The sequence below is a fragment of the Gallinula chloropus genome (genome assembly GCF_964237585.1).
Source record: "Gallinula chloropus genome assembly, chromosome: Z".
In the NCBI taxonomy this organism is placed as follows: Eukaryota; Metazoa; Chordata; class Aves; order Gruiformes; family Rallidae; genus Gallinula; species Gallinula chloropus.
In genome coordinates this window covers 35,201,033-35,225,221 of record NC_140089.1, presented here as the reverse complement: position 1 = coordinate 35,225,221, position 24,189 = coordinate 35,201,033, and the positions used below count along the sequence as shown (strand labels likewise).

Below are 24,189 nucleotides of genomic sequence, written 5' to 3'. Positions count from 1 at the left end.
CGCTACCTTTCCGGAACAGCAAAGATCTCTATTCAAATTCTCTCAACTGCAGATGGCTTTAAAAAGCAAGATACTAGATATTACAGAATCACAGAATGATGGGGGTGGAAGGGACCTCTGCTGATCATCTAGTCCAAACCCTGCCAGAGCAGGATCACCTACAGCAGGTTGTTCAGGACAGCATCCAGGTGGGTTTTGAGTATCTCCACAGCCTCTCTGGGCAGCTTGTTCCAGTCGTCTGCCACCCTCACAGTGAAGAATTTCTTCCTCATGTTTAGGTGGAACTTCCTACACTCCTACATTCTGTTTCAGCAAGCAGAGTTACAACTTAACATCGGACTAGCAAGTACAAATTAGTCACATTTTAATAAAAAACCACACCACTTACAATAGCAGAAAAATGCTAAAAAAGAAGTGCACAAAGAACACTACTTTGCAAACAGAACAGCACACAGTGTATAAACAAAGTTATCTGAAAGCAGGCTGCAACTTGGTCCTAGTGAAACACAGTTCATTCCATGGAACCAGTCCTTGGAGTCACAATGCAAGGGCAGCACCAGCTTACGTATGGGAGCACCCCTGTTCACAGGGAGGACCGTAGGAGCTAACCAGCACTTCTGAGCTCCTCTCCCCAAAAGCATTCTCCTCCCCATAAAATCGGTGCTATCCAGACTTTTTCAGAGATGACAACTGCCAGAGACTCCAGGTAAGATGCCCAAAGAGCAGGTTCTCATCCTTTGAGGTTAGCAGGGCCTTGATGCACAGAACATCATGGCTGCTTCTACAAGGTATGCTTCTCTTTGAAAACACCTCTATTTTTAGAGTCCGTGGTCTCCAAACTACTGTGGTGTTGTCAGAATGCATTGAAAAATATAACAGATTAAAATAAAGCAGATGTCTGAGCATGTCTTCCCATGCTAACTTACCTTTTCAAATCATATTTACTTACTCTTATAAGCACAACAGAAGGAGTTCAAGTGCAAAGGGCTCCTTCCACCACAGGGCAGAGGATTAAAAGCCTAACCCAAGCGCAGCACTATGCTCAAAACTCAAGCTGTCTGGTGGCTTTACCAGCCAGAGCAACAGATTCATCAACACGGTTCATGAATTCGTTCTGGCTCATGTCAGTCTCAGTTGAAAATTCCAGGATCCACATAAGGGTACGAAAGAAACTCCCCCAGTTTATTGCCTTCCGCATCGTAATGGAGCATCCGAAAACAAACATCACAGAAGAAACAGGGATCCTCTGGTGCCAGACTGTCTCTGTTGGTTACCCACCTGCGGGTTACAAGTGTTTTCCATGTGAGTGCGACACATTTGTGACAAACACCTCAGTGTTTCACTCAGTGTAGGATGGAAGCAGGAAATATCAGTGACAATGTTACAGCAGCGAGGTACTATGAATACTGCCTATCTCCAACCCCAGCAGGCATACAGATACTTTCCTAACTCCACATCCATTTGGTGTCCATCCCAGCTGCTGTGTTACAGCAACAGGAGCTCCTCAAACTTGTGTATGCACTATAGTATATAACCAAGAAAACCCCAACCAACCAACCAACCAACCAACCGCCCCAAAACCCCCACCAAACCCCAAAATCTTCTGTCCGCCTTAGGGCCATTTAAGCCATAAATGATAAATCTGTTTTCTCCCTTAAGGTAAGAAACTGTGATATAGAACAGACACATGACTGATCCAAACTACTCTGAGTAACAACCAAATCCATTTATGAGTCCACAAGAAGGGCCTGGATGATGCAGGCAAGACAAGGAGAGGACTGCTGCACACTCCAGCAAGCACTGAGGTTAACATGAACACAGCTGCCAGTACAAGGAGGGTCTGCCATGTCACCGACCAATTAATTTACGATAGCACTGAGAGACCATGGCAGCTCAAGGCCTCTAGTGATTAAAGATGCTATCTGCACAAATTAGAACATTCAGGACAGCCAGCCAAAGCAGCTCTGCTATCCACGGTTTAGCATCTCCCCACTTAAGCTTAGTGCTCAATCCTGGTTTTAATTTAATGCATTTACATCACCTCTGGTAATGCTGTCCCCATCCCATCCTTCCCCCATACTGACCCTTTGGCTCCACCTCCCCTTATGGCCAAACGCCTCACAGATTAGAGCCACTTGCGAAGGCATCCCAGGGGCTCTGCTAGGAACACCAGGATGGGCTCCCATCACAAGGGAATTGGCTCTTTGCCTGATTCCAGGGAAGTCTAAGGCCAAACAAGCAAGGAGACAGCTGCTGTGTCCAACTGAGGCTAAGAGTGTAAGCTGCCCCTGGGGCGAAAAAGGGCAGCGGGTGATTTTGTGAATTAGCTGTGCAGACCCACAGGATCAGGAAGCCTCCCTGAGGCTGCACAACTCCTTTACGTCGAAGGGCTGTCTCACGTCTCAGTTAACAGCACCCGAGTGTACAACGAGGGCAGAATGCACATTCTGCACTCTCAACTGCAGCACACCTCAAGTACAGCTGCACAGCAGAGAGTTTTCAGGTAGAGGTTAGGATTTTACTTGTTGGAAAACCTAAACATCTTTTTAAAACCTCTACAGATTTTGGACAGATCTGTACTTTCCTCTACTCAGATACCAAATTTAATGAAAGCTCTGTATGACTCCTGGCACATTGATTTAAATCCCATGTCTGGTCACAGTAGAAAAACGCAAAATTTTCCCCCAAAAGTAAGATTTTCAAAAGCAATGGGTTGCAAGCTGAGCTCTATGTATGCAAAAGAACCCAAGCCAACTAATTAACCTCTTCATCATTTCAGTTCTTTTGATCGTTCTGAACCATCACATCCAAATGAATGCTACCTGCAGGAGGCCTCTTCCTGGGTAGAGAAGACAACTGCTTGAAGACATCAGAGTACCTGCACGAAGATTATTCTCACCCCTTATCAAATACATACAGAGCCTAGTAAAGATACTAACTTATCTTTAAGTTAGTAGCACCTGGAAAAACTAATTTAAGAAGACAACTTAAAGTGGTAAAGAATGTAGCATACCTGGCTGTATACATTTTGCACACAAAGCATTTTCTGGTAACTAACCAGTGTTTCTTGATGAGCACAGGATAGAGGCTCCTGTCCAGGCAGTCATCATGATGAACAAGCCTTGAGGGAAATAAATAAATAGACAAAATATAACAAAGACTCAGCCACATTGGAATTCACCTGAACATTGATTTAAATTCCTGTGCAAACTATGACTAGGATTCTGCTTATAACACAGATGAAGACCTGGAGACAGACTGCTAGTAACGCAGCAGTCTTCTTATCACCTGCTTTAGATAGGCTAGTCAAAGCTTTTATGTCCTACATAGACTAACAGGAAAAAAAACCCAACAGGTGAATGTTTAAAGGTTCATAAACCTGAGATCATCTACTTACAACATGTATGACCTCCTTTGGGTTGATTTCCTCTTGGGAGGTACCATTTATTAACGCCTACGTACATCAGGCTTCTGGGAACTATCTGTCACCCACTATAGACAATCAAGAGGTGTGTTCTCTCCACCCTACGTGCACTAAGCAGAGCAGACATAATAGGTCTACTGTTGTTGTGGTTGCCACCTCACAACCACTATCATCTTCTCCTCTCCCATGCCTATCCACCCCAGCCCACTCTTCCCACTCCTTTGCTCTCTTTTCAGTTCATGACCCTTAGCACCATGTCTAATCTAACAAGACTCCAGCCAGAGCCATTCTGCTCCCTGGCGCTCCAGAATCAGTGTGTAGATCTGCCCCACACTGGCTCTGCCTTTCACTGCTCGGTGCCCTTCCTGCCACACCACAGTCATCCCATGGTAGTTAGAAAGCAGTCTTTTTATGTCAACAAATTATTAACAACAACAAAAAATCCAAGGGAGGTTACTTTCTTCCTTGCAGAGGTGTCATGTGTATATGGAATAAAATCTTACACGAGCCCTGCAGAAGGCAGCAGAATGATCTTAATGTTATTCTAGCAGATATCTGGCATGTGATGCCTGAAGCGCGCCCACCGAAGGCTTGCTCTCAACTGCCCAAGGACTCCCAAAGAGCAGCAGCATACCTTATATCTGTGATGATAACGATGTGCTCACAGTTCCCTTGGTGGCAGTAGAGGTATGGAAAGCCAATTTTGAGGGACAAATCATTAAATGTGTAGTCCTCCATTTTAACAGACTGAAGATTCCCATAGCCTCTGTCATGAGCTTCTGACCACTCGATAATTGTTCTGGAAGCAGAAGGGTCATCAGCACAGCAATGGCACAAACCGCGAACGCCTGGGAAAAGGGCAGCCTGGGGGGACATGCAAAAATCTACACTGGGACTGTTAACAAGATGGAAATCAGAACAGCTCAGCTTTTGTAATAATTTAAGGCCATTTCACAGCAATACCACAACCCTACAGAACTGTGCACTGTTCTCATGGAACATCTGTCTTTGAATTCTCACCAGGCAGCCTCCCAAGGAGTTCTAGTCAGAGTGCATGCCCCTGGGGGCACACATCCAGGTCAGGATGTTTGCAGCACAACACTTGTCAAGTATTCCAATAACTCAAGTTATCAGCAGCTCACTTTTGCTCCCTTGGTCAATAACTTCAATTTACAGTATTAAAAAACTGTGTTTTTTTTAATTGGTTGGGTTTTTTTGGGAGGGGGTTGTGCCAAGGAGAAACACAAAGCCAACAACTGCAGTTAGATTTCAAAAATCTAGCACTGGCCACTGCTGCAATGATTTCTTTGCTTCTCAGGACACTCTACATGGAAGGCTTTTCACTTCTGCAAACTGTGTATATTATCACAAGCTCTCACATGAAGGTCATTGTTGCTCACGGACAGAATGAGAAGGAGCAAAAAATTGGGTTTTCTGAAGTCACACACCAAGTCTGGCATAACAACAACAAAGCCCAAACTCAGAGCTCTTCCATACCGCCCATTCGGACACCTTCATCTCCTAAGTCTCACTAGTGTGTCAAGCCTATACTTCCTTAAAATAAACTGGTATGTATAGTTTAAATGGATATGACTCGAGCTCAACCGGTGTGAGCTACAGTTCCAGACTTCTCAACAGCCACACTGTCCCCTTGTTGGTTGTAACATGAAGGCATTCACCACATTTTATAGACTGAGCAGAACAGCTGACTTCCACACAATTGAGTTTCTTGTCTTTCTGACCCATCTTCTACCTCACAGGCAGGGCTTTTGGTGGCCGTTGTACGTAGGGAGGGCACTTAGAAAGCCAGTACAGAGATTGGCACCTGGCACTTTACACAACAATCCCACTCGGACAGCGCAAAACAGGATCTGCAGGGAAAAAAACTCACTCGTTCCCTTTTCAGGAGGTAAGTAAGAGCAAGGAATAAACAGAGCAAGTGCTGTTAAACTTCTATGTAAAAATCAATTTGACATGACAGTAATAAAAGCCCATTCTAGCTTCATACACCAGACACTCGTCTCTAAAATAACAAAATCACAAGCAAAATGAAGTAAGTTTCTCGCCCCCTAAGTTTTTCCCTTAGTTAACATATAAAAACACTGTACCTGCTCAGGTCTCTGCACTCTGGGTATCTTCTATCATTATAAAAGATGCCTTCAAAATAGAAGAAAGCAGACTTGTAGAGATCCTGAGAGAAAAAGAGAGATACAAGTCTGTGAGCATTATGAGAGATCAAACAACTTAAACAAGAACATACCAAAAAGCAAGCACTTTAGGTGTCTTAAGTTACATTAAGAGACCTCATTCTACAGGTTTCTAAGAAAACCTTTACACTGGTTTTAGATGCTGATGTCACAACAAGGGTTATATGATTGCTGGCTATGCAGCTGCTCACTGATATTATTCTTAAGCCATTACAGGTTATTTTAGTGCTTGTCTCTTATTTCTATCCCTAACATAGCAGTTGTGGATTTCTGTAAAAACACAGAACAAGAACACAAGATTCATCACACAATTTAAGTAACTGCACAGCACTGATTTAAAAAGAAAAACTAATAATCAAAAACATTTTTTAAAAATAAGATGAAGTGACCTTGGCTAGCTGTCAGACACCCCACCAGTTGTGCTGTCACTCCCCCTTCTCAACAGGACAAGAGAGGGAACAAGCTCATGGGTTGAGGTAAAGGCCATTTAGTGAGAAAAGCAAAGACTGCACTCAGAAGCAAAGCAAAAAGAGTATTCTCTACTTCCCATCAGCTGGTGATGTCCAACCACATCCTGGGAAGTAGGGCCTCAGCAGCCACAGTGGTTGCTTTGGAAGACAAATGCCTTAACCACAGATGGCTCCTCTCCTCCAGTTCCTGTTGCTGAGCATAAGATTATTCAGCATGGGATATCCCTTTGGCCAGTCTGGCTCAGCTGTCCTGGCTGTGTCCTCTCCGAGCCTCTTGCCCATCCCAAGCCCATGGGCAGAACTTGGAGAGACAGCCTTGAGACTGTGCCAGCACTGCTCAGCAATAACCAAAATATGGTGCCTTGCCTGGCAAAAAATGCAAAGCACCACACTACAAGGGCTGCTGTGAAGAGAGTTCACTCCATCCCAGCCAGACCCAGTGCACCTGATCAGGACAGACCACACCTCATAATACTTTTTACCAAAATGACAGAGATTGCAGTCCCACCCCATGAGCATGTGCACACTCACACATGACAACCACACGGGAGCATTCCCTGGTCCATATGTAAAACAAGATGGATATGCAATTCTGGAAGGTCCAATCACCTCACTTCTGAGGCCTCAGAAGAAAATCTAGCAGCCTTCAAAATTCCCCCTTCATTACGAAGTTTGTCACATGCAGACGAGGCATTTGTACCAGTCCTCTCTGTGCATAATTAACAACTTACAGCACTCATACCAGCCCTGCAAGAATCACCAGATTCCAAATACTCCCCACAGACTGAGCTAACCCCTCAGGCTCTTTCACACAGGTGATGTGTAAAGGAGATGTGGTGGTCAGAGGCCATCTTGGGCTTAGCAACTATGAAAGGATAGTTTCCGATTCTTGCTGGAGCGGGTCAGTGAAACCAGTACACTGGACTTCTGGAAGGCAGACGTTGGCCTGCTCAGGACACTGGCTGAGGAAGTCCCAAGAGACAGTTCCGAGGGACAGAGGGGTCAAGGAAGGCTGAGCATTCCTCAACAAGGAAGTCATAAAGGCGCAGGAGCCAGCAGTCCCCATGGGCCCTGGAGTCAGTCAACGGTGTACCCTGGCAGCTAAAAGTCCCAACTGTGCCCTGGGGTGCACCAAGCACAGTATAGTCAGCCAGCTAAGGGAGGTGATTATCATACTCTACACTGCACTGGTGTGGCCCCACCTCAAACACCATGTACGATTTTGGGTGCCTCAGTGTAAGAAGGAGGAGGACAACCAAGGTGGTGAAAGGCCTTGAGGCCTTACAAGGGACTTCTCTGCTTCTGAGGAGCAGCTGAGGTCACCTGGTTTGTTCAACTTGGAGAAGAAAGACTGAGGGGTGACCTCATCAACATCTACAGCTTCCTCAGGGGGTGCAACGGAGATGGGGATGCTGATCTCAAGGGGGGCAGTGGAGATGGGGATGCTGACCTCTGCTTTCTGGTGACCAGCAATAGGACAGCAGGAAATTGAATTAAGCTGCATCAGGCGAGGTTCAGATGGGAGGCTGGGAGAAGGTTCTTTGCTATGAGGGTGGTCAGTCACTGGAACAGGCTTCCCATGGAAGTGGTCACAGCACCAAGCCAGAGTTCAAGGAGCATCTGGATGACATATTCAGTGACATATTCAATAATCCCTATGGGCCTGTTCCAATCTGAGATATTCTATGATTCTACACAAAATACTGTGTGTGGTTTTGCTTAAAAAAGGTTATATAACCACAGAAAGAAATAGAACAGATTGACGTAATATATATGTACAGCCAAAATTAAGACAGGAAAAAACCATACAAACTTTTAATTTAGATACAAATGTAATTTAACATCTAAGAAAGAAGTAATTTCTTAATTAAGTCATGCATCTGCTTCCCATAATTTCCATCTTCTGTCAGTGCTGTGAAAATAGCCTTTACATAAACAAATAACTTGAACAGGGTGACGATGACCAGGAAGGGTTGTGGGGGTTTTATCCATATAACTTTTTTTAAATTTAAATTGTGCTCTTCCAAGTTCTTCCTGGCATATAAGAGGGTGTGTTTTTTTGTTTGTGCTATAACTCCTTAAAGATTGAGACCAGATAGCAGTGTGTATTATCAAATTGATCACAACACATGTGCAGGGCTTAAGAAACAGTTACAAGAACCAGAAGACTGCCTTCTACAGTTGACCCTGAAGCAGAGATGCACCTCATAATGAAAACCCCAGCAAGGGGGGAACCATGTTGTTCAGGTACTCTGGTACGTTTTGCTGAAGGAAAATAACTGGCGGGGGGGGAAATCACCTTTATTGCAAGAGCAATAGAGCTAACATGCAAGTCTATCCTGGCCTAGGGAAAGAGGTCAGCTGCCTTGGACAGCATTCATTACTGGAAGTGAGGAGCAGTTAAAGGACATTGACCAAACCCTTTCAGACCACTTCACAGTGGAACACGTATGTCCTGACTGCTGCTCAGGGAGCCATGCTGCATATGCTGCATTTCCAGCTGTGCACAGGTGCAACACAAACAAGTGATGCCAACACACATGTGCACACAGAGTTGATCTGTAAGTTACAGCATACAATCTTTTCCTGGATTTTCAACTGCATTTTGAAGAAAAGCAGTGTTTCATGACCTTTCAGCAAAAAACCTTTATGTGCAATTACAAACTGGCATTCAGGTATTGCACAAAGATTATTTAAATACTGCATTTTCTTCAAGAGTATATAAAACTGCAAGGAATGCTTCATTCATGGGCCTTAAGAGCATTTTGATAAAGAATCTCTCCAATATGCAAGAACACACAGCTTTATCACAGTGAAGTGGTCCCACCTTTACCCCTCTAATCGCACCATGTGCCAGCTTTCAAGTGAGCAAAGGTTGCACTTGTTCATTAACAGATGCATGTGCAGGCTGGGGAAGGTAACTCCAAGGAGCTTGGTGCCTTTCCATGATTGACATGGTGACCACCTCACTCCAACTCTGTAATCTGGGAATTGCTCACTGCTTATTAAGTCACAAAGTTCTGATGAGCTTTTTACATGTCTGTCCAGAAGCAGCTTATGACCTGCCTTTCCTGACAGTGGAAAAGACAAGGAAGGAAAGGAGTGAACATGAGAAGTGAACATAGAACATTTACAGGTTGGGTACAGAGGCATAAGCAGAATGAGTAAGAATCAAATGGGAAAACCATGAACAACCAGGCACTCTGGGTCCCCAGACTAGTCTTATGTGTCTTTACTAATAGAGAAGGAATGCTCATTCGTGCCTGAAGGTCTCTTTGACCTATTAATTCTAAGGTGTCAAAAGAGAGGAATTGCAGACACTGGGGCCAGAGATGGGACACATGACTAGAGATGACCTGCATGAAAGCTCAGCAGTAGTCTGAATGTATTTTACATTCAGACAATTTGTTTTGGCTCTGTTATTGTCACCCTCCCTAGCTCTCCAACCACAAAGCGTAAGTACTGCCATGCTCTGGCAACTCCTTACCAGCTTTTGTGGGTCACAGCATTTCTTAATTAGCCAGTCCTTTAAAGCTGCTCCAAACTGTAGGAAACAGCTGTTTGTCATAGTGAACAGAAGGCCAAGGAACCACTATTAATAAACTTCTTGGAAATTTGAGCGAAGTCTTTCTTATTAATTCTAGCCAGAGGTATGACCTAGACATTCCTTTCTCCCAGACTTTGCACAAAAGATCCAGGACCCTTGTTAAAAAGTTTCCATATCTGTGGAATAAAATACTTCAGTATGGCCTGGTTCACTTAAACATCCTGCTGATGTTGGTCTGACCAAGGTGTTAGTTTACAAAAAAACCCAAACCAAACCAAAAAAGGCACAGAATACTTCATTTGGAATGGACCTACAATGATCATCTAGTCCAACTGTCTGAGCAAGTCAGGACTGACCAAAAGTTAAAGCATGTTATTAAGGGCATGGTCCAAATGCTCTTAAACATTGACAGGACTGGGACACTGACCACTTCTCTAGGAGGCCCTTTACAGTGTTTGACCACTCTCTCAGTAATGTTTCCTAATGTCAAGCCTGAACCTCCCCTGGCAGAGTGTTGAAACATTCCGTAGTGTCCTATGACTGGGTACCAGGGAGAAAAGCTCAGCACCTCCCTCTCCCACTTCCCCTCAGTGGGATGGTGTAGAGAGCAATGAGGTTATCCCTCAGAATTCTTTTCTCTAAACTAGACAAACTCAAAGCCCTTATTGTCCTGGGTTCAGCTAGGGTAGGGTTAGTTTTCACCAGAAGCTGGGATGGGACACAGCTGGACAGGTGACCCAAACTAACCAAAGGGGTTACTCCATACTATATTATGCCATGCTCAGTATAGAAGGGAGCTAGCCAGGCAGAGGTGGCATGGCTGCATGACGCATGGCTCAGGGACGGTCCAGCTTCACGACAGGTCTGAGCTGTATGGCCTGCATTGTACAGCTGCTGATGAGAAACTGTGTTGTGGATCACCAGCTGTGTACATTTTAAGTGTTATTGTTGTTACTTTCCCCTCCCTTTGCTGTCCCAACAAGCTGTCCTTATCTCAAGCTGCAACGTTTGCCTTGGAGGGGGTGAGGGAGCAGCCTTATGTGCCAGATAAACCATGACACTTAGCTGCTCCTCACAGGACATGCCTTCCAATCCTTCCCTCAGCTCTGTTGCTCTCCTCTGGATGCATTCGAGGATACGAATATATTTCTTGAACGGAGGGGCCCAGCACTGCACACAGTGCTCCAGGTGAGACTGCCCCAAGGCTGTATACACCAGGATAACCTCCTTTTTGACTGTCTGGTTACGCGGTGTTTGACGCACCCCGGGATGCACTTTGCCCTCCTGGCTGCCAGGACGTGCTGCTGGCTCATGCTGAGCTTAATGTCACCAGCAGCCCCATATCCCTTTCTGCAGGGCTGCTCTCCAGCCACACCTCTTCCAATTTATATTTGTGGCTAGTATTCCTCCACCCTAGGCTCAGAATAGAATAAAAAAGAATAAAAATAAAGAATAAAAGAATAAAAATTGCAAACCCAAAAGCAGTGGGAATGAAAGTCAGGCCTATTTACGGTAATAAAATCTAAAAAGCCTCTTACTGTCTCTATCAGTTGACAAGCTACACTTGTTTACTTAACCAATGAGAGCAGCAGTTTGATCCTTTCACTCAGCCTGTGTACTCAAGCTGCACTTCAAGATAAGTGAAAGCTGGCATCAACAGCTAACTTACACAGCCTCTTTCCTGCAGACTCTCAGAGCACCACTCTGATTTAAATCAGTCTCCAACATCCTTAAATTAGAAGTTATTTTCTCTGTCTGGAAAAGCTAACATCCACCTGGAAGGTCATGATGTCACTTCCTTCTTAGACTGAAAGGAAGAAAACTCTGCCCCACTGATGGCTTTACCTGTCTGCATGCCAATTCTACTATGAAAACTTACCACACAACTGAGTCTGTTCTTCAATGCAAGTTGTAAATTCACAACCATGCTTGAGGAAAACAAACAGAATGAACATACAACATTCATAAACAGCTCCTGCTGCGAGACTAAGCATGGTGGCATTCACTTACTTTGGGGAAATTACTAATTTTGGAAGCCTTATCTCAACACTGTTGAGGCCATGACAGTCTCACATGACTCTTCTGCATGCCCAGGAGAGGCTCAGAACTAATCAGCTACTGCTTTACTAGATAGTGGTAGAAAGACTCTTCCGTTTACTTTACATAAACAAAAAACTAGTATCTGTGATTTCTTTCGGTCTTCTTGTACAAGAATGTGCCATCTTTTCACCAATATGTATATAAATATACAACACCCTCTGGTTTCTCTGTGTACCATACATTATTTGATTTATACTCTATTTATAATACACTATATTAGTGATATATAATATTGACAGACCTGGGCCCCACAGGGTGATAATCAGGGGAATAAAGCCTAGTTGGAGGCCAGTAACTACCAGAGTACACCAGGGTTCCATACAGGGTCGAGTTCTGTTTAATATCTTCATTAATCACCTAGGTGATGAGGTAGAGCGTACCCTCAACAGATTTGCTGCTGACACAAAACTGGAAGGAGCAGACGATAAAGCAGATGGTTGTGCTGCCACCCAGAAGAACCTTGACAGGCTAGAGAAATGGGCCAACAGGGGCACCATGAAGTTCAGCAAGAAGTGTGAGGTCCTGCAGGTTGGAAGAACAAACCCATGTACCAATCTATGCCGGGCAGCCATAAGCTGGAGAGCAGCTTGGCAGACCTGGTGTCCTGGTGGACAAGTGGAACACAAGTCAGTAATGGGCCCTTGCAGCAAAGGCAGCAAACGGGATCCTGGACTGCTACAGCCAAAGTACTGCCAGCAGGTTGAGGGAGGTCATCCCTCTCCTCAGCACTGGTGAAGTCACACCTGCAGTGCTGAGTTCTGTTCTGGGTTCCTCAGTGCAGGACAGACATGGACATACTAGAGAGAGAATCCCACCACAGCCATGAAGGTGAAGCATCTGGAGCAACTCTCCTAAGAGGAGAGGCTAAGAGAGCTGTTCAGCCTGGAGAACAGAAGGTTCAGGGGACATCTTACTAACATACTTAAATACCTCTAGGGAAGGTGAAAAGATGGATCAGTGGTGCCCAGTGACAGAAAAAGAAACAATGGGCACAAACTGAAACCTGGCTGTTGTGGAATCTCCCTCATTGGAGACACCCAGAAGCCAACTGAACATGTACTGAAATAACTGTCTCTAGGTAGACTTGTTTGAGCTGGTGGGTTGGACCAGATGACCTCCTGAGGTCCTTCCAACCTCAGCCAGTCTATGATACGATATATATTACGTAGATTATCCAAATGGTGCAATTTCAGTATTTTCAAATACTTTTTGCTTTATTTCAAAGCTTCTATACAGGTAGAGAGTTCCACATAGGAGGTTTTACCTTGCTGATGTGCTCTGGTGCTTGGTCTGGCTGACTGCTGAATTCGCCACCTATCTGGAGGTCACTGACGCAGGAAATCGAGTCTCTCAGCTCGGTGAGCTTCTGGCTGCCCAGAACAAGGATTGTCTGATAGGGTTTGCGATCTTTATGCTATTAAGAAAACAACATACAAGCTTCAAGTAAAAAAAAAAATAACCAAATCACTTGTCAGCATCAGTTCTGCTCTTCAGTTTACAGCCTGAGGTCATTAACGGCAGCATATGGCACATCACCTTTCTGTGTAAGATTTTGAACAGCATCTTGCCTGCCTCAGCCCTTCCTAAGGCCACCAGTTTTTGTTAGTTTTATTCAGAAACTCAAGGGTCACATTTCCAACAGAAGTGCAGGAAAAATAGAAAGTCTGAGCACACTTACTCCAAATCCAGGAAGAGTACTTTAGTTTTCACATGCTTTTCAGACTTTGAACTTTCTGTAAAATCAATTAACTGTAATTTTTTTCCTTCTGTAAGTCACTAACAAAATGAAAACTAGATTCTGAAAAACATTTAAGAGGTTTCAGCAGCTGAAGGGTTTACCACTGATTTTACAAGCAGTTAACAAAAAAACATCTTAGGAAAGCAAGGTATTATTTGAATAGGGAAAAAAACTACCTAGAGTATTTATTACCAACCTTCTGCACTATGACAGGATAGAAGAGGTTCAGAGTTAAAAGCAGTTCTCCCTCCTCAACTAGACCCGCTGGACTGTCTGGTCTCTTTCCAACTGCATGTGACTCCTGAAAAAATAAACATGCATATAATATTGACAACCACTTACACATCACAGCACCTAGATCAATGTCTGAGAAACACTGTTCTAACTGTAAATCATTTTTGACTGTGTAGCCTTCTAAATTGATAACAGCTTACTCTCTCTCAGACTGAAAGGTGAGAAATTGCTGTAATTACTTATTTCAAGCATTTTCCTTCATTCCTCAGCTCTGGAGAACCCAAAGTGCTTTCAGAAGTTATGATAGCTGGCTAATCCTTGGTTACTGAAAGGCCTTACATAAATGAATTGAAGCCTGCTGCCACTCTGCCCTCATGGAACACAGCTGCTACCAACTTCCATCCCTTAATGCTTTGAAATGCACTTTGAGTGCTTTCAGATTTAAAAGGGGACTGGAACCCTTAACTTGAGAAAAAACAACACAGAAATTAGCCACAGAATTCAGTGTACGAAAATTAGTGCAACATTTCCTCTTACTAGGGAAGCTTGATACAGCTGGAGGTCGCAATTTCTTCAAAATCCAGAACTCCCCTTTCCACACTACACTCTTTTTTAAAAAAAAAAAATCCTACTTTACATTTAAGACATAGCCCAGATGTGAGAATGAGGGAGGGCACTTTTCTGTGATAGTCAGTTTCCTCCTTTTTCAACAAATCAGGAGTGAGTACTGACTGCACAAACACTTTCCATCTGCATGAAGCATTCTTCAGATTTAAAAGCAGGGGACTTGAATTCAGAGATACTTGCGGTCTATCCGTCTCCCTTCCTCACAGTGCCAACCAGCTTCAACATGAACTGATTACCACAGCTTGCCTAAAGGATGCAGTAATAGTCACGTGCTCATTCTTCAGAAATAGGAACCCTTTATGAAGATTTCTGTGGCAAGTATTTTCTCAGATATGCCCCAGGCTATAAGTACAGCATGGCTGTTGCATCTCAGCTGATAGATCAGCTTAGATCATGTGCCTGAGCCTCTTAAGAAGTTAAACAAGATCACTCACGGCAGACCAGAAAACCTCAAGGGGGAAAAAATGTTTAACAGTCACAAGTGAGGCTCCTTTTTCACTGCACTACCCTGATTTTTGCAGTAGTTCATGGCTTGCTTTGTCCAAACCAGGGACTCCAGCATTCCAAATTTAAGAACTTAAATTCCTGGTTTAGGACTTTGATGGTTATGAACAAACCTTAAAAAAAAAAGAGATACTAAGCATAGTTAAAGGAATTGCAATATGTCTTTTGAGGGAGTGACTTCTCATTCCTGACAGAATGGCTCAGAAGCCTGGATTACTAAACTCAGAATTAGGAACTCACTGACAAAATGCTCCTACTGTCTTCCTCTTTCAGCCTTGCAGAAACCAGCTCACACTAATATACACACTAAAACTCAGTATTCTAATACAGGACTCCAGGAGCAAAAACCTTATGCACTTTGTCAAGCTCTATGGTAAGTTCACATGATGGTCACTACACTTGATAATAAAAGCAGTCATCCAGTGGAGATGAGCTGGAGTTCTCCTTGCTACACCTGGTACTAGCACAAAAAGGCCAAACAGAAGTTGGATTCTGGCTGTGCTGAACTGTTTTGAGGTCCTTACATGACAGGGAACTTACCATCTCATAGGCAAGAGTTTCTTGTCTGCAAGCCCGATCCACAATAATTGTTTCCTCTCTCCTCTCTAATGCCTTCTTTCTAATTCTGAGGGACAGGAACACAAAACAAAATTTAATTCAATTTCCACGCAGAATATTTAGGTATATTTTTAAAAGACATGAGCTACTACAGCACAGCTTTCAAAGAGCAGGATTTCTGGCTCAGTATGACAGACTAACTTACAATACTCTTGACTCCTGACTCCCACAAAACCTGGTAACACGCAGGCCAGGACACTTTGCTACCTTTGAGAAAGCTGTTTCAACTATCCCTCCCAATTCAGAGAAACTAAATTCATGTTCAAGAAATAAATCCAAACCAACCAACCCAAGAAAAAAACAACCAACCACAAAATATTCTTAACCCCATGATACAGATACCTTCCTAAAAGACTTCAGCATCATTTGTAGCAGAGTATCATACATGGAATACCTATTAAAATATAAGTATTCAACCACTGCATGAACACTAAATCCTTTTTTATTTCTGGGACAAGTCTATTTACCCTCCAGACCTTCCTGGAGGTTTCACTAACAATCAGACTTAACACTGATTCTAACTGCAACATATTCTTCACGCAAACTAGCTTCAAGTACAGCAGAGGCCTGAACTGACCAAGTATGAGTTCAAAGTTCACTAACTGATAGAAACTTAACATGTATTGGTCAGCCTCTGAAATGCACTCATGATATGAAGGAATTCTGTGAAGAGTGGATTCAGCTAAAGAGGCTATCTGGCTATGACTTTAGTACTTAAACTTCTCCTGTTACAACGTGACTGTGGGTTACTAGAGATAAGAGCTACAGACTCCTTCACAAGGTTGGAGAAGCCTCCCACACACAATTACAAGAAGTCCCCTGAACACTCCAAATTTAGGTGCTAGTTTAGAAGTACCCAGGTCCAGAAACCCTAAGTTCTTCCAGCAAGAAAGATGGTATATTTTGTGTATTTTAACAAAAAAATTCCAAAGGAACATTCAAGCAGGAGACTCACATCAATTATCCTATCCTAAAAGCTGGTATTTCTGCCCTTAGAGAATTTCTGGATGCTGTTTCAGAAAGCACACCATTGCCTGGAAAGGGAACAAGCAGCCAGACAGGCTTTTGTGCTTGTTTTCCACCTCACCCTGTACCGGGGTACCACAACTGTACCGTAACAACATACTGAAGAGTTAGCAGGCTGCTGTCTTCAGATATAACATCTGGGTCCTTTTCTTCATCAGAAGATATTAACGTATCAAGGCTGGGACAATAAAGAAAACAACTGTTAGACATTTTTTTCATTCTTACTTCACAACAAATATCAGTTATGGTATTCTTACAAGGCACAAAGACAGCAACACATATATAAGCAAGATACAGCTTTTATAGCCTAAATCAGGGCAAAAAGGCAATATGGTTGTTAAGATAAAGAACCAGAAAACAAAGAAGCCTGGAGTCGATACATGGTTTCCAAAGAGATTGAGTAAATCTTATCTTCATTTTGTATTCTGCCTAATGGAGCATAGCTACCTAGAAAGGTTTAACAAGCTTCATTCAAAATGTGTCCAACACTTTATATAAACTAAAAATGTCACTTTTTCAAGTCTCATCTGCCTACTCTAATTTTCTGATGATACATGGCAAAATAGATTCAAGCAAAAGGAATCACCAACCCCACCTTCTTTGGTAAAGCTAATAGACCCCACTGCATCCCTGGTACAAACATGGGCAAGCACCACATTTGCACGAGCTGTCACTGCTGTATTAAGGCATTAATTTATGCTCTTTTTCTTCCAGTGGGAATAAGACAACACTTCTGCTAGAACAGACGTGTCTGCTCTTCCTTGTATCCCACTTTCCACCCTTAGATGCTTTTCACCCTCACTCTTGTGCTTGCACAGACACCAAAATACAGCTACCCATAGTTTTTTGCTGTAGCACAAATCACTGCAGGCTGTGGGAAGTAAGAGTGGAAGTAGGCGCTTTTGGGTGCAGCAATAATTTAAACTGATAATGCAAACGTTAGATTTTAGTAATATAAATGAAGGTGGAATTTCTCAGAAACATGCCACAAAAAATTAATACTGTGGGATCCCCTAGCCGCTCCCCTGACAGTTTTATAACATAAGGTTCCTCCACACAAAGACACCCAACGATCCATGTGAAGGCTTCAGACTAGACACTGGAATATCACCTACCTTTTTAGAAACATACAGGATAATGCTGATTCAAAACAGTAATAATTTTATATTAATCACAAAAGAATTTCATGCCATTCAAAATAATCTGAGAAATTATTATTTCAAACCGAGAACTATCACCTGCTTTGAATCAGATTTATTCCTTTTGCCTCTCTACTGTTTGCAGACTTTCTAAAAGCAGGGCTCTTACCACTGACTAAGTCCACATGCAGTTTGAATCCCAGCAAACCCTCATGCAAACACACCTCTTTGTGGGGCAAACCGCTGGTAAAGTCCAAGAAAAAAATTTTGGACTATACCATTTATTCCCAATATAATATGTGATTTGATTACATTCTCATCATAAATTTGTAACGGTCCCCATGTCAACAGTACTAAGCCTGGTGATACTATCACTGCAGTAATGAATAAGCCTTTGGAGCGGAACTGCGTAGGAATAGAGAGTAATTGAAAAATAAAAGCCTGGAATCAACTGACCGCTGGCAATAAGCAAAAGTTAAGAGACAAAATTTTGTTTGTGGGTAGATGGCCTAGTTCTGACAACCCAATAAAGTCACTCTGTATTAAAGATAATTGTTTAAGTTAGTTTCTTGCCATTCAGCACACAAAGATATGCAACCTTCCTGTTTTACAGATCTCATCACAAACAGAAAATCATTCTGTTTAAGTTACTAAGAAAAGGGGATTCCTTCAGATGCACCATTTTAAAAGAAACTACACAGCTAGTAGTTACCTCTTGGAAACAGAATAAACCTTATCCTTAGATTCGCACTTGAGGAAGCAGAGACAACTGAGTCCTGTATCGAGTACAGACTGAACTACTGCTGAGAAATAGCAATTTAACTAACACATAGAACAGCACTTTGAAGAACGCAGACCAAACATCAGTCTTTTAGACAGAGCTGTTATCCATTCAGCACAGATTAGTATTAGGAATAGTCCACCTAATGAAGTAATGTATAGTCCCTGACAGGTAAAGGAACTCACAACTGACCCTGCTGTGGAATCAACATCCCACCAGCACGAACAGACTTCAAGTCTTCCTGCACATGGATCAGTGACTCCATTCACCAAAAAAATCCCCAAATCGCCTGACAACCTGCCATTTTGAAGAAGTGACTGTACATTTTTATCCTTTAAACACTATGTCATTTGCAGGATCTGAAAAGGTCTGCTGCCTACCATTGCGAAGTTCTACCTGCATCAAAAGTGGCAGTTTCCCATTTGCCTTCTATGCCTACCTACAGTGTCAGAACTCACCAACACAGCTCAAGGCTAGGTAGGGATCTCTGGCTGTGCTAACCACACTATAACCACTAATTGCCTGCTGCAGGAAAAAAAACCTAACATTGCCCAAAAAACAGCTCCAAGCAGATACCATGTAAAGTGGCTGGTGTGTAAGCTGCTTCTCTTTTCTTTCCATTTAAGGACAGAAATGTAGCTAGTACAAACAGAATCTGCCACTGGATCCCTGACAAGGTCTGTGGGTCCTTGCAAGCCCAGATACCCATTTCCCATTCCTGGAAAGTCAGAAACCCTCAATTTCTAAAGGAATGCTACATGCAGAGCGCCTTTTTCAGTACCGTGTGTCACTACAATAATTCATGATGTATGTCATTGTACCACATGCACTGAAGGCTTGAAAGGCTTTGCTTTATGGCCTTTTAAATAGACCACACTGGAGCTCCTCCTGGGTAACTCCACTGCAGTCAGTGGAATCACATCACTAACATTCAGTCCACAGTCCTGAACCAGGCATTACGAAAGTATACGGCAATGCCTCCAGAAATTAAGGTTAAGTAGTCAGTGTCGTACCCTTAACAGACAAGAGTACAGCCAATACAAAGTTTGCACCGGGCACACTGCACTCCTGACAGCCACCAGCTGTTCCACCATGTCCCCAGGACAGGATATTCCCTGCATGCAAGACACTCAGAGCACCCTGTTATGGTACAGGAGAAAACACTGGCCAGGCTATGTAACAGACACTGAGGTGACCGTAGGAGAGCGATGAGGAACAGTAGTCAAACATGCCACTGGAAAAAAGCATGAAAGGTGTTACATGAAATCTGTGTCCCTTAGAAAGATATTTAAGGCAGCTACAAACACAGGTCTGTGGAAATTTGGACTTGGAAACATACTACGGTGAACCCTTTAATCACCGTGTCTTTACCTTTCTCACAATACTCCAGCAGCACAACAAGCTTTCTCAGTTTTACAAATTAGAAGATGCTTTAGTATTTTGTCTGATCCTGTTGCAGTAAGCAGATACAATCTTTATATTACGCTTTATAACGCATATATTTTAAGGGCACTACTTTCATCACCTTTTGAGACACTAATACTACAAGATGCTAAATACTAATACGTTAAGACGCTAATACTAGCTTAATGCAGCTTTATAACACGTCCCCAGAGATATTTACAACTACCCCTTCTAATAAAACAAGAAGGTGAATTAGGGCTGAAGTGGAATAAGGTACCTGTAAGCCTCACCTCCCTTGACCTACCTAAAATCCACAGCGATCTGAGTCTTAGCCTGCCCTACATGTAGTACACAACCGATCACTCAGAAGGCAAAACAGAGTAACATAGCTTAGCACCTCTAACATTCCAGCACTTTAATTGGTCAAACATCAATAATGAATCCCAAGGTAAATTTCTTTGCTCACAGACCACTAAGGCATTTGAACAAAACTTAAAAAACTTACCCTCCCTACACACTGGCTATTTAAGAGAACTACTGATAGAATCTCCTAGCTAAGGACGTAATTTTCCATCTGTCTGTTTAAAACTTGACAAAAACCCAAGCCTTCTCTGTAATGATTACCTGCATACAACTTGAACAGTATGCAAAGTGTTCCTAGAGTCGAATTCAAGTTCTACTGCATGCTGTTCTCAGTAGTATTTTACAGGAAGAAAACAGAAGAATAAAGAAGTTAAGCCTCAACACACTGAGATGCAGAGAGACCTAAACAGCATTTAAATGCTATACCATTCCTCCTCATCAGAAGACTCTAAATCATCAAGCATATTTAAATGTACATTATGTCTCTATGCTCTAAAAAAAAGATTTACATATGGGTATTGAAAAACTTAAATCCTGAGTCTAGAAAAGCTTATTTTAAGCTATTATTTCAAAAATAGATATTAAAAAGGGTATTCACATATTCCTATCTCTCTTCTACCCAAAGAAATCCTCCTTAACTTGCCAGAAGTTCTCCTACAAGTAGCTCAGTCAGAAAAATCTGTGTTTATATCCAGGATGTGTTTATTTCAGTGCCTAGAAAACTGAGTTTACTCCAGTGGTAAATGTGACCCAGTACACCTTAGATCTGAACACGGAACGGATCTTGGTGTAGTCAGGTATTTCCATCTCTTCTGGGGGAAGGGATACAAACAGCTCAGAGCAGGCAAGTGAAAGTGATCAGAGGCAGAGATTTGAGGTTGGCCAATGCTAAGGAGAGACTCAAGAGGCTGGGACTATTTAATTTAAAAGCAAAAGCACATGGAGATTAGGGATTGGGATTTCTAGCCTGCACAGGAGAAAGGTCACACCAGGATGTGCAGGTTTATCTTCATTCTCCTGCAAAGCCAACAAGCAGATGCCAGATGATGTCTTCCCCCCGCAACAGGCTGGCTGTCTTTTCTCTCCCAAACCTTTCCATTACATGGCACCACTCTGCATAGCACACTCTGCAGCAAACAGACACCACCGCTCTGTAACACCCACAAACACTGAGAGCAGATGAAATGTAGCAATCACAGATTGAAGAGCACAATACAGAAGAAAAACAATGAGTGAAGGGGAAAAACAAAGCATAGAAAATCTGCTTGAAATTCAAGTGAAGATAGCAATAAACATACTCAGGCAACAGGGTCACTGCTGGGAATGACATGGCACAGGAGCAATCAGAGACTCCATCTGCCTTGGGAAAGCTTACAGAATAATTCCCACGCTGAATCCTATGCTCCTGGGCTCCCATTCTTCATTCCTTGCCTTTTACTAAAGCAATAAACGTTCCTACCTTCCTCCTCCTCCTTCCTCTGAGGTACCATCATAATTTAAACAAATAGTAATTCTTGTATGCATTTGTTCAGTTACTGATTTTATCTCAAATAATGTTGCTGGTGATGTTTTTGCTGTCATGCTTTCCCTAGAATTTGGGGTCGAACTGTGAAAACATTAGAAGGACACGTACATGTCAACATCTGCATTTTTAACAGGCATCTTGCATGCAGAGAGGGCACTGGGGAGAAGCCGTCAAGAGCAGTTCAATACACAGTGTCGTCCTAGGTACGTTTACCACATTTTGGCATCTGCATCACTTCTGAGACTATGCCCATTCTATTCAGTGCCCTGAAAGCGAACAGACTCTATCATGCATTTGAAATAGCTTGTGGGCTTCTGACAAAAGAGTAACTTATGGACAGAACGTGCACAAAGCTATACAGACAGCAACAGAACTCTGGCACGTCTTCCCTACTGGTAAGTGACAGACAAATCAACAACGATGCTTCCTGCAGGAATTACTGCTTGAACTCAGACCTCTTCTGCAAGTGAGAGATGGTTCTCACTTTTCGTGTGACCTGAAAGCTTTCTAGCTTTCACACATTCGATCCCGCTGCTTCAACATCTAGATGGTTCTCTTTCTTCTTTCAACACTAGTTTAAAATTCACAGGTACATAAATGTGAGTGAAATCATGCGTGCAAAACAAGTGAACATCTTCTTCTCCCCCAGCTCTCGTGCCACCCTAGGCTGCTTGGGCAGACAACGCTGTCCCCTGCACAGAGACGTACTGGCATAGCTGTGATTTCACCACCAGCCCTGGCAGAAACAGGCAGGAGAGGCTATGATCCTGGATAAGCTCAACAGCTTATGCATACTGCTAGTAACCAGAACTTATCTAAATGGCGTTAGCACAGATACCTGCCTCTTTTTCTTGGGGTAAGGCAGGCCTTTCGTTTTGCAACTGGGCCCCCTAAAACCATGCACACGTCTGGGCACCTTACGTTTTAGCTAAGGAGTTGCATGTGTCTAAGTATTTGCTGGAGTGCCTTGTTAAGCACTGAACTGCTTGTTCATGAAGTCAAGACAGGTTTCCTCTAGAAAAACCATGTTTCCCTTCCACACCGTGCACCTCCTCGGGAGGTTAAAACCCCCCACATGGCACAGGCTCTTCAGGAGTGACTTTGCCCGGGCGCTTCATGCCTCTCTTGAGGAACCACTACCGCGACTGAGCGAAAGCACCGGCTGCCCCCGGCCCGGGGCGTCCTCCCCTACACCAGGACCGACCGAGGCCGAAAGCTTCCCGCGAGGGCTCGGGGGAAAGCCGGTGATTTCAGCCCTTTCCTAAGCAGAGCAGCGTCGAGCGAGCCCCGGCCCGTACACCGCCGCGCAGCCCCGGCTGCAGCCCCGGCTCTCGGCGGGACTCCGCGGGCCTCCCCACCCGCCCGCCGCCGGCCCCGCGGCCACCTGCACAGGGCCCGCAGCTCGGCCGCCGTCTCCGCCGAGCAGCCCAATTCCTCCGCTACGACCGCGTCACTCTCGTCTTCCTCCTTCGCCGCCAAAGAGAGGTCGGGCGGCCCCAACTGCTGCCGCCAGCAGCGGCCAAAGGCGCCCACGGGGAAGACGCGGGTGTACAACTCCGCCGCCTCGTAGTCGGGCGCAGGCCCCGCCGCCTCCTCTGCCGCCATGGCCGCCGGGCCCGCGCGCGGTCCGCTGGGGCCTGTAGTCCGCCGCGACGCCAGCGAGCGGCCGCCGCCAGAGCGCGTCACGGTCGCCTCAGGCTGCGCGGCCCTGTGGGCGGGCTCCAGGAGCGGCGGAGGCTGCGCACGGGGCCTGACTCTGCCCGCGTTGGGCGGGGTTGTTGCCAGGAACGCGTCGCTGGCCGGAGCGCTGTCGGTTCCTGCTGGGTCATCGGAGGGGTCAGAGCGGCGGGGGGGGTGCCGCCGCGGAGGGACGCCGCAAGCGGGTGCCGGCGGGGAGAGCGGCCGCAGAGCTCCTCCAGCGAGGCTGCAGAGTGCCGGGCACGGGTTGTTAACAGGTCCGCCCCCCGCCACCCCGCAAAGTGCACCGTGTCCGTGGTTTTACGCCAGGGCGAAATCTTGCACCGGGCTTTACTGAACAACTGCTTTTTCTCCTCCTCCGAGAAAAAACCTAATGCTCGCCAATCGTCAGTCCTTTCTTTTACAGCATTGGGGTGTTTACTAATAGAAGGATCAGTGTTCCTGCGGTGGATGGCGCTTTATGAGCGCCACTCGTGCCATCGCTTTAAAAAAAACCCCCACAAAGCAATCTCCTGGCCGCCACCTTTCCTTCCTAGACATGTGGGATTAACGATTACTCCTGTTTCCCCGGGAATTACTGTTTTTGTTAGAGAATACGCAAAAGGATGCCACAGTGGACAGCTGCAGGACAGTCCTGCGTTAGACAAAGCTGCCATGAGCACCTCCCGTGGAAAAAAAAAGGGGGTAGAAGTAGTTCTGGGTTGAGCTAACGTGATACACCTGTTGTGTGTACCCCTGGAGCCACACAGCCTTCTCACGTGCTTCAAGGCAAAGCTCCCTGTCC

General features: G+C 44.4%; 1 protein-coding gene across 1 annotated transcript; it reads right to left on the bottom strand.

The window, feature by feature from the left end:
- Window positions 1–340: 340 nt before the first annotated feature.
- Window positions 341–23,312, bottom strand: SNAPC3 (small nuclear RNA activating complex polypeptide 3; the record flags this gene model as incomplete). Its single annotated transcript, XM_084278556.1, has 9 exons — window positions 341–1,278; window positions 3,014–3,121; window positions 4,059–4,223; window positions 5,533–5,615; window positions 13,013–13,162; window positions 13,683–13,787; window positions 15,392–15,476; window positions 16,596–16,673; window positions 23,092–23,312. The coding sequence occupies 9 exons, from the start codon at window positions 23,310–23,312 to the stop codon at window positions 1,131–1,133; spliced, it is 1,143 nt and encodes a 380-aa protein (XP_084134682.1). The 3' UTR covers window positions 341–1,130.
- Window positions 23,313–24,189: the final 877 nt, after the last annotated feature.